Genomic DNA, 17,124 nt, shown 5'->3' on the forward strand with positions numbered 1-17,124 from the left:
CCAGATCCTATGAGGTCGAGGGTCCCGCGAATCTGAAGAAATGACTGAAGTCAAAGGCTCATGTGGCAATACAGGACATGTACAAAAACCCTACTCCGACATAAAAGTAATGTAAAAAGAATACCAACCATCAAACTGAAATGCACCCCATCATACAGTCCTTTCGGAAAGTATTCAGACCCCTTGATTTTGTCCACATTTTGTAACGTTGCAGCCTTATTCTAAAATGCATTAAATAAATAAATCCTCATCAATCTACACACTGAATGACAGAGTGAAAACAGGTTTATAGAAATGTTGACAAATGTACTAACACAATAGTATTCAGACCCTTTGCTATGAGACTCGAAATTTAGCTCAGGTGCATCCTGTTTCCATTGATCATCCTTGAAATGTTTCTACAACTTGATTGGAGTCCACTTGTGGTAAATGCACATGAGAAGGACCTTGGTCAGGGAGGTGACCAAGACCCCGATGGTCCCTCTGACAAAGCTCCAATGTGGAGATTGGGGAATAACCCAGAAGGACAACCATCTCTGCAGCACTCTACCAATCAGGCCTTTATGGTAGAGTGGCGAGACGGAAGCCACTGCTCAGTAAAAGGCACATGACAGCCCACTTGAATTTTGCCAAAAGACACCTAAAGACTGTCAGACCATGAAACAAGACTCTCTGGTCTAATGAAACTAAGATGGAACTCTTTGCACTGAATGCCTAGCATTACGTCTGGAAGAATCCTGGCACCATCCCTACGGTGAAGCATGGTGGTGGCAGCATCCTGTTGTGGGTATGTTTTTGAGCGGCAGGGACTGGGAGACTAGTCAGGATCGAGGGAAAGATGAAAGGAGCATAATACAGAGATCCTTGATGACACCTGCTCCAGAGCGCCTCAGGACCTCAGACTGGGGCGAAGGTTCACCTTCAAACAGGACAACGACCCTAAGCACACAGCCAAGACTATGCAGGAGTGGCTTTGGGGCAAGTCTGAATGTCCTTGAGTGGGCCATCCAGAGCCAAGACTGGAACCCTAACATCTATGCCAAACTTGTAGTGTCATACCCAAGAAGACGCAATGCTGTAATCGCTGCCAAAGGCCTTAAACAAAGTACTGAGTAAAGGGTCTGATGACTTAAGTAAATGTTGTGTTTTATTTGTAATAAATTTGCAAAAATGTCTAAACCTGCTTTAGATTTGTCATTATGGAGTATTATGAGAAACAAAATGTGGTAAAAGTAAATCGTTCTGAATACTTTCTGAATGCACTGTGTCATGTATATTTTGCAAGGAATATTTTGTTATTGTCCGCTCACACAGGAGTAATGTTTTTGTTTAAGGTGATGCTGCAACCCTACTTCCCGCAGCTCTGAACATAACCCTTGTTACTTGTGTGACGTATGTGATCATGTGTCTCCTTTCCCTGCGGTGTCATGTTTGGCCACACGATGGCAGTGTTGTCACTGAATTGTTTCCTTGTGCAGTAGTTCTTTTGAAACTTCTTTGGTACTCCGTATGCATAATATAACTAAGCAAAGAAGTTCAAAACTGAAGGTACGAAGATAATTAAATAATACATTTTTCGGTGTCAATGTCCTGCAAGTTATACTATGTTGAATGGCTATCTCTAAGGCCACATCTGATACATTGATCCGTAGATTCGCCACAAGTAGTAATAGACAAGAGAAGGCACATACGAATCGTTTTTAAAATCGTATAACTACCTGTGTGTAGTAGGCACATCCAACAGAAAAAAATGTAATGTATTTTTAGTCGGTGACGTTTGTATTTTGACTGAGTTGACTGTTCCCTTTATTTTCGTGGATCTGGATGGATTGTGAGGAAAGTGCTGACTTCGAATGACGAAATGTATTCGCAGAGACTGATGGAGTGCAGGCGAGGCTTTCAGGTTTGTTTCGCGATGGCCGCTCGTTTAACATTATTTTGTTTTAGGACATAAATAAATATTTCGTAAAATATTACGCTTTGTATTGTAACTACACCGCACCGGGAACGTATCGACACTGTTATAACTGAGCTATTGTGCCCACTGGCAAAAACGGAGTTATCTTTTCAGTTTGGTACTCAGTGTTTTTCCCCATTCGTCCTGGGCCTAGCTTCACTTGAGCGGCGGGTTGGTAGTTTCGGATGAAACGGGCAATCGGTTTGAAAGAGGCAGGTTCGGTTAGGCGAGTGAATGACGTTGAGCAAGCTAACTTAGGTCGATCTTTGCATCGTTGTACATAAATAACATTTTGAATAACCACTTTCAAATTTATGAAACTTAACTAGCTAGTTGGGATTTGAATAGCTAGCTAGGTAACAAGTTAACTTGTTAAATGAAACTGAGTATGGTAGCAGCTAACGCTAGCTACACATGCTAATCTAGTTTAGATATAGCTAGTTAGTCAATGTGATCCGAAGTATATAACGAACGTTACAATAAGCTACCTTAGTATCTAAATCATAACTATCGGATTGAAAATAGTGGAATCCTATCAAAACACAGCTAGCTAGCGTGTGACGTTGTCATTGTTTTGACAGCAGCACCAGGCTGGAGCGAGTTTACAGTATGCCAGAGGTAGGTTACCATGACAAGAACTGACGTTTGACGCAACATTAATGTGAGCTGTTTTATCAAAGAAGGTTTTTTAAAACATGGTTTATTTAACCAAATACGAGTATGTAGCTAGCATCATGTGTGCTTGTGCCTGTTATGAGGATACAAAATGATGTTAACGTTAGTGACAAAACACTTAATTCAGTTGCATCTCCCACTTCACTCTTCCAGTTATAGCATGGATCCAGACAGTGAGCCGGATACACAACGAGCTCTCAGTTTGCAATGGAAGAGCTATAAGCTCGTCCAAGACCCAGCCATCCGGAGGGTTAACAACAAAATATACCGATACGATGGGGTGCATTTCAGTGTGCCGGTTGGTATTGTTTTTACATAACTGTTTTTATTTTGGAGTAGGGTTGTTGTACATGTCCTGAATTGTAACATGAGCCTTTGACTTTTACTTGTTATCTCTCCAGGACTCTGGGTTCCCCCCAGTGGGAGATTTGCGGGACCCTCGACCTCGTAGAATCTGGTCCAGGCACACAGAGATGGCCCTGCCAGTGCCCAAGTTCAAAGTTAGAACCCTATCTAACTTGCTGACTCATCATACACTCACACCAGCCTCACTCTCTAAAAGCTGCACTGTAGCATGCTATCTCTAATTTCCTTATTTTGTTCCCAAAGCTGGATGAGTTCTACGTGGGCCCCATTCCCCTCAAGGAGGTGACCTTTGCTCGCCTTAATGACAACATCAAGGAACCCTTCCTGGCTGAGATGTGCGCAAAGTTTGGAGAGGTGGAGGAGATGGAGATATTGTTTCACCCCAAGACCCGTAAGCACCTGGGCCTGGCCCGCGTTCTCTTCACCAGCACCAGGGGGGCGAAGGACACGGTCAAACAGCTGCACAACACCTCCGTCATGGGTAACATCATTCATGCTCAGCTGGACATCAAAGGTATGACATGCATTCATTGCTTAATATCTGTGGTTTGATTTGATATATACATCTATTTTGTATAAAAATAACTTCTATTGCAATTACTATTGAGGTATAGAGGTGTTTTATGGAGACAATTGTTGTCACATTAGAATTTTGTGAAGATATTAGCTACATCCTTGTCTTATGGGTATGTTTGTGTATATCTGCAGGCCAGCAGAGGCAGAAGTATTATGACCTGATAGTGAGTGGCTCCTACACGCCCCAGACTGTGCCCACAGGAGGCAAGGCCCTGACAGAGCGGTTCCAGCCCCCAGCGCCAACACAACCAGACACGGTACACTCACCAAGTGCTCATCACAACCATCCTACTGACATTTTCATGGAGGATTTACCTTTATGGTCCATCATTCTTGAGAGGCTTTCATAATTTTCTACTGTGTAATGTTTTTTACTTTCTCTGTTTAATTCTCCCATCTTCCTGTTCCTGTCTGTCTGTGCAGTCGTCAGATATCAGGCGGAGACTGTCCTCTGAGATAGCTGGCCTGGCTGCGGGCTTGGCTGCAGGGGTGCCGGCTCTCACCCCTGGGAGCACCACCCCCTGCTCTGTGGACACATGCTTCAGTGAGCAACGTCTAGATACGACCCCCTCCTCCATGGGGGGGCCCTACACCCCAGGCTCCTCCGCTTCCTCACAGGGAGGAGGAACGCCCTACACCCCTCGCTCTGTCTCACAGGACTCAGGCTACGCTGTTGCCAGGTCAGTATTGGGGAACAAACACCCTGCATAATAGCTCAGTTGTTAATTTATCCAAAAATGTGTTTGTCATTCCAAAAAGGTATACACATTTCTCTTTATTAGGATAGTAATAGTCAATGTGGTAACTTGTGTTATATACCCTCTATGAACCCTCTTTCTCCTTTTGTTTCTTAGACAAGTTGGATACAGTGCTGGTCCATTGACCAGTGTCTACCCTCCCCAGGACATGCTTCCCTCCTCCTCCTGCTCCTCCTCTACTGTCTCCTCCTCAGTCGGGGCATACAAAGCTCCCCGGTACTCGGAAGACCCCCATGCACCTCCTCAAGACCCCTACCAAAGGTGTCGCCCCACATACCCCCCTACCGGTCCTTTCCGTCCTAACGAGCCACCGCTCTACCCCACATACCCAAACGCTGGAGGGGCTGGACAGCACATGGCACACCACCCTGCAATGCCTCCCCCACCTCCTGCACCCCAGTACGAGCAGCCCCCTCTGGCAGACCGGGACAGAGAGAGGGACAGAGAGCGGGACAGGGACTCAGGAGGGCGGTACGGTGCCGGTGGGACTGGCTCTAGAAGGTCATCTTACCAGGAGGCCAACTCTTCCTCCAAGTATTCCCACCACTCGCATCACTCAGAGAGGGAGAGGGGCTACAGACGGGACAGCCTGGGCTCCAGAGAACACGGCAGACACCGTAACCACCACTCGCACAATCACAGCAGTAGTAGTAGCAGCAGCCGGCGACGGAGCAGCCACGACCGAGACAGCAGGGAGAGGGACAGAGACAGCGACTACTCAAACAGCTCCGACCCCAGATTCAACTCCAACTCCCACCGCTCCTCCTCCAACAGTCTGTCCCCGCCTCCATCTGCCTACCCCTCCTACTCCTCCTCCAACGACCAACCCCCTCCCCACAACCCCTCTGTCTCCTCCCGCCTAGAGCCCTCCTCAGTGTATCGTGCCCAGCCTAGTGGTGCTGGTTCTGGGGAGAGGGTTTCTGTGTCTGACAAGGACCCCCGATCCCACCACACCCCTCTGCCGCCCCCTCCACCACCTCCCCTCCCCCTGCCTCTGTGATAGCGGCGGCTGTAGCAGAGACGCTCAGCGCCCTTGACTTTGGCCAGGAGAGCCCAGTCAGAGAGGAGACGTGGACCAAGCCCAAACGCCGGCCCACCACCCCACCTCCCCCTCAGCATCCCTCCACCCCTCCCTCTTCTCCACCCCACTCCTCCATTGCTTCCTCCTCCACTTCACCCTCCTCCACCTCCCTCCCACACCATCTCCCCTCCTCCACTTCCCTCTCCCCACCCCCCCAGCGAGACTCCTCCTCCCCTGAACCAGATTCCACCAATGAGAGCCTGCCATTTGTCTACCACAGCAGCAGCTTAGACTCTCGTATTGAGATGCTACTGAAAGAGCAGAAAGCTAAGTTCTCCTTCCTGCCCTCCGATGAAGATGAGGAAGAGGACAGAAAGGAAGAAAGGCAGAGAGAGAAGGTGGCAGGAGAGGGAGGAGCAGGGAAGGGAGGAGCAGCAGGCGAGGGCAGGAGCAATAAGCAAAGGGAGCAGGTTGGGGAGAAAGACAGGCGGAGGAGACAAGGAGGAGATGGTGGAGGCCAGCAGAGGAGGAAAGGAGAGAGGGATAGAGACGGCCGTAGAGGGAGGAAGCAGAGAACGGGGGGAGAGGGGAAGAAGAGTCCCACTGTGGTAGCACAAGCTACCCCCTCCTCCTCCACCTTCTCTCCCCGCATCCCCACCACAGATGACCATACTAGTCTCCATGGAACAGGACCTCTGCAGGAGGAGACAGCCCAACCTGAGCCTATTGATCCAAGGACCAGACAAGGGGCACAGACACCCCCCTACAACGGAAAGAGTCAGGTAAGAACATCTTACTCTGTTAATGGAAATATTGTAGGAATCAGATTGTATGGAAACATTGGTGTATTGTTAGCAGGGATTGTCAGTTGATGCAAGAGTGTGGGGAAATTGTGAATTCTTGCTTTCCTTTCTGCAGTCATCCCCTCATTCCTCTGGGGAAGACATGGAGATCTCTGACGAGGATGAAGAACACACCATTACAGCAGTGACCACCCACCACGCAACTCCTTCCTCCGTCTCTTCTCCATCTTCATCCCAGGCCCCCCTGCCCTCCCAGACAGACCCCTCTGCCTCCCCCTCTGACCCCACACAGCACTTTGGCACGTCCATGCCTGCTCCACCCATCCCCTCTTACCCCCCTCACCTCCCTCCCCCGGGCTTTTCCCTGCAGCCCCCTCCACCCCCCTGCATCCCCCCACCGCTGGGCCACATGGAGCTGCACCCTGAGTACCCTCCTCACATGCCTCCACACATGTATGACTATGCCAGCAGTATGGAGCTGATGAACCAGTACAGTGGCGGAGCCCCCATGTCCTTCCAGATGCAGACCCAGATGCTGAGTCGGCTGCACCAGCTGAGGATGTCCTCCTCTAATGGCACCGCTGCCCCCGGCGACGCCCCCCTTCAGACTACTACCACTCCATGCCCCCTCCCCCACACCCCCACCACCCCTACATGGACCAAGAAGGGGGTGGCTATGAGCAGGATCAGCACTACATGCCCCCCCACATGCCCTATGCCTACCCTGGCCCCTCTCAGATGCCCCACCACCACGCCATCCCCCCTCCACACACGGGCTGGGCCCCGCATGTCTTACCCGAACACTACGCGTACCCCACCCCTCCGCCCTATGGGACAATGCCTCCTGTGGGGGGAGAGGCCCAGTACGGGGCGGAGGGTGACCCCCAAATGCCCCTGCTAACAGAGAACCCCCACGAGGCCACAGTGCAGCTGGTGCTGGCCACCCTCATCCAGGAGATGAAGAGCATCATGCAGAGGGACCTCAACCGCAAGATGGTGGAGAACATCGCCTTTGGAACCTTTGACGAGTGGTGGGAGCGCAAGGAGACCAAAGCCAAGGTAAGAGAGTGGAACAACATGTTCAGAAAGCACAGAAAAAATGGCCTATGCTACATACCTGGTTTGAGGAGTTAGTGAGGTAACTTTGGTCAACCCTTGAGTTCAACTCGGGATAACTGGTACCATGAAAGTGACTCACCCATCAGCCAGGTACATTTCTATGGCAACGAATCCTTCAGAACTAACCTGCAGGCTAACTCAGGGCTAACTCCATTTATCCTGAATGAAGTGTCTGCCATGAGTTGAGGACCAAATAAATCAGATTCCCTCCCTCTCATCAAGATTCCCTCCCTCCATCATCCCCCTCATTTTATTAATCAAATGTTTTTTTGTATGTTAAACATAAATGTTAAAATACTGATCACATTACAATTAGTAATGACAGAATGCATTTGAAACTTGACGCACAATAAAACTTCTATCTGTAGGAGTGGGGAAAAGGGTGTTTGTGCATTGATAAGCACACCAAAGATGGCATTCACACCATAGCCTGCTGAATTTGCAAAATAACCATTTCTTGCAATTTGATTTTGGGACAAATTAAAATGTGTCACTTACTCGCCCATGGATTGATGTTTCAGTATTGTCTCGACAAGTTTGTTGTTCGATTATCCACGTGCGACATGCACGCGCAGTTCCAAGCCTGCTAGAGTTAGCGACAGGCAGACAAGCAATATCCACCGTTGTATTACTGATGAAATCTGAGCTGGAATGTGAAGCTAACTGAAGCTGGCTAGCTTCAGAAAACTGATTAGATCTAGCTAGCGTTGTAGTATACCCATCTGGTCAATTTAAATTAGTTTCTGATTTCCGTTTTTCAAGTCGTACATGGTTTTCCTGTTATTGTTTTTTAAATCCATGATTTGATTTGCCGTGATACCCATTGACTGTTGTAAATCCACATCTATCCTCCCTCCCCAGCCGTTCCAGACCATGGTTCGGGGTGTGGCTGCAGTGAGGGACGAGGACAAGAAGGAGGAGAACAAGGCCAGCAGCAAGCCCCGGGAGCCCCTCATGTCTCTGGTGGACTGGGCCAAGAGTGGAGGAATGGAAGGCTTCTCACTGAGAGGGGCGCTACGACTACCATCATTCAAGGTAAACAAGTACACAGAGGCAACAGTTGGAACTCTGGAATTGTCCGTTACTGATGTACAGACATGTTTGTACTGAGCATGGGAAATGGAGATGGATTAGTACTGTACATGTATAGACATTACACTAATACATGTTCATGAATAGATATTACTCCAATGTATCCATCCATTCACTTAGGGATTTTTTCCCATCATAACTTATCATGTTATTAACTGTCTGTGTGTATTGTGTCCAGGTGAAGAGGAAAGAACCTCTGGAGCTAGCAGAGGTAGGAGAGATGAAGAGACCCAAGACACCGCCAGAGGATGACGACGAAGGTGAGCTTTTCATCAATGACCCCCTCCTTTGGGGATTTGTCACCGACCATCTTTGTGTTTCCTATGTTGGCTCACCGTCTCTCTCCTCCCCCCAGACTCGTACCATGACAAGGGTCTAGAGGGAAGAATGGCAGATGGGGAGGGCCACAGGGCTGAGAGGGACAGCAGGCGGAGGAAGAAGAAGACGAGAAGTCGTAAACCTTGGGACCTGGACAGCGAAGGAGAAGAGACTTCTGACGGTTCTTCTTCAGATAAGGTGTGTGTCTGCATGTGCAAGGGATAATTTAGCATGAAAATAATGTTTCTCCACATTATAAAGTTTCTGATCTCAAATTGAATAAATGGCTACAGAGACAATAATGCATGATTTTTCTAATCAGTTGATGATTTCTGCAAGCAGTGCATACTGGCAGTGTTGTTGTATTTCCCCATAGTGCTGGCTAGATGGCAGCATTTCACTGTGCCTCTTCATACTCTGCTGTACTTTGGCTTCATTGACTTGGATTGAACCTGAGACACTGTTGTATATTATCAAACGGTGTCCTTCTGTTCCTCTCTGTAGGACGATGAGGAGGACGGAAGTGACAAGGGGTCTCAAGGTAAATCTAGCATTATTCATGTTATCCTTATTGAAGCCAATGTGCCCCCGTCACAGGTAGATAGATACCTTTTCCATCTTATCATCTCTCACTTCATCTCTCACTTCATCTCACTTCTTCAGATGAGGCCTTGAGTGCGGACAGCGATGATGAGAGCCTCTCCTCATCCACAGAGAGTTCTTCCTCCTCAACATCATCATCCTCCTCTTCCTCTGAAGACGAGGATGAGGAGGAAGGAGAGCAGGCCGGCAGTGGACTGGACACCATGGATGAGTCTACGATGGACAGCACAGCTCTGGACACAGAGAAGGGGGATGACCGGTACGTTTTGAACTGTGTTCCTGTTTTTGAATATACCTGTATATACGTATCCAAAATGTTTTCTATATATTTCCTATGGAAGTGTCTTTATTGAAGCTTGATTTCTTGCTCAATGTGTAACTGACCATTCCACTTGTGCACTCCAGAGAAAAGTCTGCAGCTGCTGTTCCAAAGGCACCGCTCAGCGCCGAGATCAAAGCTGGTTAGTCACATTTAGTTTCTCTGTTATGGGTGTTTATTTCCATGGCAAGTGCCAATGTTGTTTTTCACCTGATTCATAATTCAAATATGTGCCCATATCTCAGAAATTGCTGCCAGCAAGAAGGATTCATCAACACTCAGCTCAAACGCTCGTCCTCCAGCCCCCCGCCCCTCCTCCCCAATTGTCATTGTGCCTCCTCTCAAGAAGCGAAGGAAGACCGTCTCGTTCTCTACCGGGGAGAGCGACTACAAACCCCACCTTCCAACTGTCCCCTTGTCCCCACCTCCCTCCACTGCCTCTCCTCTCTTGTCCCACATGAAATCTCACCTTCCAGACTCCATTTTCATCGCCTCCACACCTGGAACCACCCCCTCCAAGACTCTCTCACTCCTCCCCTTTGCCTCCAAACCAGGCGAAGGCAATGCCCTCTCTCCCTCCCCTGTTCTCACTGTTCCCTTGCCTGTACGCCCGAAGACTCAAAAAATAGCCCTGTCCCTCTGGTGTCCCCCCCAATCACCCCCACCAAGTCCCCCAACAAACGGGGGGCCTCCCCCAAATCCCCCGCTCCAGTGTGGGTGTGTCGCACCGTGCAGAACCTCCCTCTGGACCACGCCTCCATGGTCAAGATGGCCTTTGAGGAGGCCCCGCCCCCTGTCACAAAGGGCCGGGGCAGGGGACGCCCCAGGACTGTCAGCCTGTCGACCCCCACCCCTCCCCCCTCCTTCCACACCCTCAGAGAGGAGGAGGAGGAGGAGGGACTGCTGAGACTCGGTGAACAGCTGGGAGCATCCAGCCTGCTACAGCTAGGCTCGGAGCCTATGGCCGATCTGTCTGTCCTGGCTGATGTGGCCCTGAAGCTGGAGCCAGACGCTGGAGACTCAGAAGAGACGGAGACGTCAGACGAGGCAGAGGAGCAGAAGATGGAGGAGGAGATGCTCCTCTCTCCCAAAGCCCTCCCCCTGGTTATGGACCCACAGGGCCTGTCTGCCCTGCAGGAACACAACTATTCCAAAGCCCCCTTCCACCTCATCCATGCCCAAAAGAGGAGTGTCTCCAAACAGGAGCCTGGGGTGCTCCTCCCTGCAGACTTCAACCATCACGCCATCTCTGGGGTGCTGGAAGCTCCTGAGGAGGTCATAGGGGAACCCCTGCCCTCGAGGGACAGACACCAGGCTGAGTACCTGTCTGGCATGGGGCTTCTGTGTGAGGATGGAGACATGGCCAAGGACTCTGTGATGACATCTCTCACCCCATCAGCCAAGAAGAAGGGAATGGCGGTGAGGGGCAGCGAACTGGAGGAGATGGGGAAAGAGAAGAACAAGAAGAGGAGGAGGAAAGATAAGGAAAATCTGGTGTTGCAGCAAACGAAAAAGCAGAAGGAACATCAGACCAAGAAACAGAAGAGGAAACTAGAGGTGTGAGGTTTTGTGGGTTTGTGCATGAGTCAAGTGTCACAACTAAGAAGTGTTGAGCATGGTGTGTCAACAACATGTAAAGATAGGGTATTGCTCACCCACAACTTACATTTACTGTAACTTTGTCATCTTAAAATGACATGCAAAGCAAGTTCTTTCCTCAATTGCATAAAGTTTCACAGCTTGACAGTTACATGGCCAAATTGTCATGTAAATATATATTAATAATGTCAAACAAATTACTAGTAAATTACAGTCTAATCTAGAAAGTCCCATCCTATGGCCTGTATTGACCAGTGTTTAAGAACCTGTTACAGGCTAATTTTAGTTCCTGAGTTGACATCTCCAACTTTCCTTGTTCCTGTCCCTCTCCCACTCTCACTCTTTCTGTCCCCGGTTCCTGTCAGGAGGTGGACCTGGAGGAGGATGTGGACGTGGAGCAGCTGGAGCCGGGTGAGCTGTCTAACACGGAGGATGAGGAAGAGTGGGACGATGTGAGGAAGAGCGAGCGCCTCTTCCTCCAGGAGGCCGGGTTGACTTCGTCGCAGCGTTGGCCCAAGCCCATCCCTGCCCCGGAGCCCCTCACGTTTGACCAGCGCAGCGAGTTTGAGCAGATGACCATCCTGTACGACATCTGGAACTCTGGTCTAGACATGGAGGACATGACGCTGCTGAAGACGACCTACGAGAAGCTGCTGCAGGATGACCACAGCACCGACTGGCTCAACGACACACACTGGGTCCACCACACTGATATCCTTTACTACTGGCAGGGCAGGGGGTTTGGAACGAGGGTTAGAAGCCCTGCTTGTGGTTTAGGATATTCCAAGTGTTGATGCCTCTTAAGAACAGTTATGCTGTGTTTCTAAGTAATGTACCGGTATGTGGAAGTCAGTGGAGGCTTCTGAGGGGAGTACGGCTAATAATGGCTGGAGTGGTGCAAATAGAATGGCATCAATCACCTGGAAACCATGTGATTGATGTATTTGATACCATTCCACTTAATCCACTCCAGCCATTACCACAAGCCCATCCTCCCCAATTAAGGTGCCACCAATCTCCTGTGGTGGAAGTAGATGAAATGATGTGTAATGATGCATGTGTATTTAGATGGACTGGTGTGTGTTCATCAGTAACTGTTGTTGGCCTTAACGTATGGCCTGCACTTACCAACATCCCCAACCCGCGGCGTAAGAAGAAGAGTGCAGATGGGCAGCTGCGGGAGCACGTGACAGGCTGTGCCAGGAGCGAGGGCTACTACGCCATCAGCAGGAAGGAGAAGGATGTCTACCTGGATCTGGAACTGCCTGAGCAGGCCCTACTGGAGGCTGCCGACTACGACGCCTCGGTACGCACACCTCTCTACTTTTTATACTATATATAGTCTCTGGCTTTTCATACAATGGTGTCATGTTGTTGCCTGTCATCGGCTCTGTGGTCACAGGTTTTGTTCCAATAAGATTGATGACCTTTGGTCATTGAATACAGGGAAGTTGGTGAACAAGTAGTGTATTTCTTATTTTAGCATATTCTTCACAATGGTGTAGGAAGTCCCACAGAGTTTGTCATGCAGATGTATTCAACAGCTTTGCTGCGTTTGCTCGAGGCAATGAAAATGAACTCACTTAACACGATATTGGGCGTTTAGGGCAAAGTGCCTCTGACTCAGTAGTATTTACCTCAAGACCATGTGACGGTGTGTGTCACCATGTGTGTGTCACTGGCCCAATGTAACTCTCCTTCTGTCCTCCCCCTCAGGGCTCAAACCGGCTGCTGTCAGAGAGACGGTCGGAGCAGCGCCGCCTCCTCAGTGCCATAGGCATCCCTGCAGTCATGGACTCTGACCTTCTCAAACTCAATCAGCTCAAGGTACACAACAGCAGCCTGAAACTGTGTGTACCACTGATATTATGCAACTGCTGTGTTACCTCTGCTCCTCAACCACCATGTTATTTCCCATGGGTTTCATTCTGAGAACTCACTTTTGTTACTGTGTAATGAAGACCTTGACCCTTTAAACCCATGCCAGTGTGTTGAAAATGAGACTTTGATCCAGGACTATGGTGAAATCTAGAGCAAAGGCTGCTAGTGCAATGAGTTGGTTATTTTAATCAGTTTTTATTTATTTATTTTACATTTATTTAACTAGGCAAGTCAGTTAAGAACAAATTCATATTTTCAATGATGGCCTAGGAACAGTGGGTTAACAGCCTGTTCAGGGGCAGAACGACAGATTTGTAACTTGTCAGCTCGGGGGTTTGAACTTGCAACCTTCCGGTTACTAGTCCAACGCTCTAACCACTAGGCTACCCTGCCGCCCAGTTGTGTTGTGCTGGGGGGCAGGACTGAGTTTGTGAAACCTTGGACTAGAGTAACTAAATTATTATTGCACCACTATGGCACTAACTCTTGCTTCCTTCCTCAGTTCCGTAAGAAGAAGCTTCGATTTGGCCGCAGTAGGATCCATGAATGGGGTCTGTTCACCATGGAGCCCATTGCTGCTGATGAGATGGTCATTGAGTATGTGGGCCAGAATATTAGACAGGTACTGGTCATTGTACTGCTTGAGGACTGTATGTGTCTGGGGCCATATTGTAGTCTGTACTTCATCCATAGTGTGGTGTCATAGCATTAGCAATAGACACATGGCAAACATTCGTGTTTGTCTTTCCTGGGTGTTCAGCAGGCATCATTGTTTGACTGTTTGACCCGTTTCTTTGCCAGATGGTGGCTGACAACAGAGAGAAGCGTTATGCCCAGCAGGGCATTGGGAGCAGCTACCTGTTCAGAGTGGACCACGACACCATCATTGATGCTACCAAGTTAGGCAACCTGGCACGCTTCATCAACCACTGCTGCACTGTGAGTCAGCCTATACCTGCACAAGCAAAAAAATACAGGATATAACAATGGAGTGAAGCAACGTGAAGACTAAATAGAAATACACACATTTCCATCATAGATATTTAGTGACTCTGATACACACACACACACACACACACACACACACACACACACACACACACACACACACACACACACACACACACACAATGTTCACAGTAACATTGACTGGTAAGATCCTCTTAATTAAGTTGTTTTGTTTTCTTTGAATTACCCATAACTGGTCTCTGTCCTCTTCCTTCCCCAGCCTAACTGCTATGCAAAGGTGATCACCATAGAATCCCAGAAGAAGATTGTGATCTACTCCAAGCAGGCCATTGGCATGAATGAAGAGATTACCTATGACTACAAGTTCCCTCTAGAGGAAAATAAGATTCCCTGTCTGTGTGGAACAGAGAACTGCCGTGGGACGCTCAACTAAGATAGACCACTCTCACACAGGTGTGGCAGTACCCCGTTTCAGTCCCTCCTGTCCCCGCACCACAACCCTTGACTATAACCAAGAACAAAGCCACACCCACCACCAACAGCCCCCCTCCAGACCCCAAAGCCCACCTGCTCCTCCAGACTGTCAAACAGTTGTCTGTACCATATCCAGAAAACAGAGAGAGAGACATGCAACGTTTGCACTGTTCATACGCTTTAATTTACCTGGGGTTATGGTTTATTATCTTAGGGGCTGTGAGACTCTCCTTCCCAGCGGTGTGATTAATAATCGGGCCCCCTCTCCTGTACCCCAAACCCCTGAAATGCAGCATTAGTCTCCGCTGTAGCAGGATTTCATAACTTAGGACCACCTGTTCCCGTTCGTTCAAGGGTGGACAGCCCTTCCTTGGAATAGAGAATGCAACCGTAACCTATCAGAACTGGTGTTGTGTGTCTTGTCTGCCTCCGCACAGATATGGAGTGGACCGGAAGCTCCCGCTAACCCAAACCCTCTGCCCACACACCAATCCGCACATAGACGCACAGGATTTACAAACATATTCAGGGTTTTAAAGGCGTTCGTTCGCAGTGTTAGTTACACACTCTAATCCATTGGGACTTCAGTTATGCAAGATTTCCAAAAATGAAGATTGTTTGAGCTTTGTCATTTTATAGTATTGCATATTCTTATTACTATTCTTGTTCTGATTTAGTTGTGTGAGCTGTAGGTGGGTGCGTGACTCTCCCCTCACCAGTTTGTTTGGAGGAGAGACCATTGACTTAAATATTTGTTTTTCACCATGCTACATAAGAACAAATCTTTTGTGGATCAAATAGTCTATGGCGTCACATCAGTTTATCTTTAAAGCTTAAGATGGCTGCTGAGTTTTAGTCTGCAGGTTTATCTCAATTTGGAATGCTTTGTTTGTTCCTTTTACGTTCCCCTTTCCCCATTGTGATGTTGTCCCTCCTCACGTTAGGAAGCAGAGAAAGGACCTGGCCCATGTGTATCTGTGTGTGTATGTGTTTTAAGAGAATGTATTCTTACGGATGCGAGTAAGTTTTTATTCCTGTTGTGTGAATGTGCTCTCACTGTCAATTAGTAGTTTTGTGCTATTGAACAAGCTGCAAATGTCAGGTTGTCTGCGCTTTTTTGTATGACATGGTCAAGGCACACTGTCAGGAACACTTTCTATGAAATCTCCCTTATTTGGCAAACCATTACAGACAAATCTGTTCAAAAAATGTTTTTAATTTAAATGTAACCTTTATTTAAGTAGGCAAGTCAGTAAAGAACAAATTCTTATTCACAATGATGGCCTACCCGTACGACGCTGGGCCAATTGTGCGCCACCCTATGGGACTCCCAATCACGGCCAGATGTGATACAGCCAATAATCAAACCAGTGACTGTGGTGACGCTTCTTGCACTGAGATGCAGTGCCTTAGACCGCTGCGCCACTCGGGAGCCCGAACATAACCCATTGACCCCAATACAAGTGTTGAGGTCTGTGTATGTTGGACTTTGTCATTTAGTGTGTGTTCTGAATGGTTTTAAAGGGCGAACTTATGTGTAGATCAGATCTGGTAAATCTAGTTTCTAGCTTGAGTTGCTCTCTCCACTCAAGCAGTCGCTGTCCCAAGTTTTAATCTTTGATGTAGATGTTTTAAATGTCAAGGCCCCTCGGTGTTCTGTTCCTTCCACAGCAGAAAAGTTATCTATATTTCTTGTTGCAACAGGCGCTTTTCAGTAAAAACCAACCCTCTAACTTTAAAAATAAAAAGATGGAAAAAATTTCAGACAAATGTACATATTGTAGAAGTGTTTGTTTCTCGTAGAAACACACTGGTTCCAGTCTGTAAATACGTTGTTCCTTTCCTACTTCCCATAAGGAAAACTGTACATACCTTCCATTGTTCTTTTTTGTTTTTCCTTTTAATTTGATTTTAATATTATTTGCAATATTTCTCTTGTATTAATGCGTTGGACTCTTTTTAATGGTGCATTAAAATATTTTTTAAAAAGTGAAAGCTTTGTTTTTTAAAAGCCTTGGTTGAGTGTCAGGATTTTCCCCTAGCCTCTGGGTTGTCTATAGGTGTTGTTATATTCACTCTGGCTATCTAATGGGATTTCAGAGCACTCTCGTCGGAGTGCAGAATAACTGAGGAATTTACGAAAGCGCAACAACGGTTGAATGTGTCAGCAAAAAAGATAACGTTCCTAGAGAATGAGTTTAAGAAAATGCAATCCCAAATAATGAGCTGTGTGAGAATGTAGCTGAACTTCAAAAGGTACTTTCGCAGGTGGAATCTGAAAATCCAAGGTGTAAAGGAGGTAGAGGGGAGGATATTAGGGAAACAGTCATTAATATCCTGGGAAAGGTGTCTCCGTGCATCAAAGACAGGCTTAGAGACGTGATTGATGTGGTACATCGACTTGGGAAACAAAGATCTGATGGACCCCCTCGCAATATCATCTTGCGCTTAACTATGCGCCATTACAGGAACATCATCTAGAGAATGGCCAAGGGGTAAACGTTTCTGGACGAGAAGAAGCTCTGATACCGCAGGATCAGGCTGCCAGGAAGAAACTGGCCGCTTATACAGAAGGCGCGACGAGGGAAAGACGG

At 47.9% G+C, this 17,124-nt stretch overlaps 1 protein-coding gene across 1 annotated transcript; it reads left to right on the forward strand.

Moving 5' to 3' along the window:
• The first annotated feature begins 1,857 nt into the window (after positions 1 to 1,857).
• LOC135555317 (histone-lysine N-methyltransferase SETD1A-like) lies at positions 1,858 to 16,525 on the forward strand. The gene is given in 24 exon segments (XM_064987655.1): positions 1,858 to 1,903; positions 2,786 to 2,930; positions 3,034 to 3,132; positions 3,242 to 3,512; positions 3,707 to 3,831; positions 3,998 to 4,254; positions 4,429 to 5,312; positions 5,315 to 6,135; positions 6,272 to 6,752; positions 6,755 to 7,215; positions 8,137 to 8,310; positions 8,546 to 8,627; positions 8,723 to 8,883; positions 9,190 to 9,226; positions 9,349 to 9,547; positions 9,694 to 9,749; positions 9,853 to 10,215; positions 10,218 to 11,164; positions 11,572 to 11,917; positions 12,331 to 12,512; positions 12,923 to 13,033; positions 13,590 to 13,709; positions 13,889 to 14,026; positions 14,316 to 16,525. Coding segments are annotated over 23 exon segments (6,627 nt in total). The 5' UTR covers positions 1,858 to 1,903; positions 2,786 to 2,792; the 3' UTR covers positions 14,490 to 16,525.
• The last annotated feature ends 599 nt before the right edge of the window (positions 16,526 to 17,124 follow it).

This window comes from Oncorhynchus masou, chromosome 15, assembly GCF_036934945.1.
Source record: "Oncorhynchus masou masou isolate Uvic2021 chromosome 15, UVic_Omas_1.1, whole genome shotgun sequence".
NCBI classification, from domain to species: domain Eukaryota; kingdom Metazoa; phylum Chordata; class Actinopteri; order Salmoniformes; family Salmonidae; genus Oncorhynchus; species Oncorhynchus masou.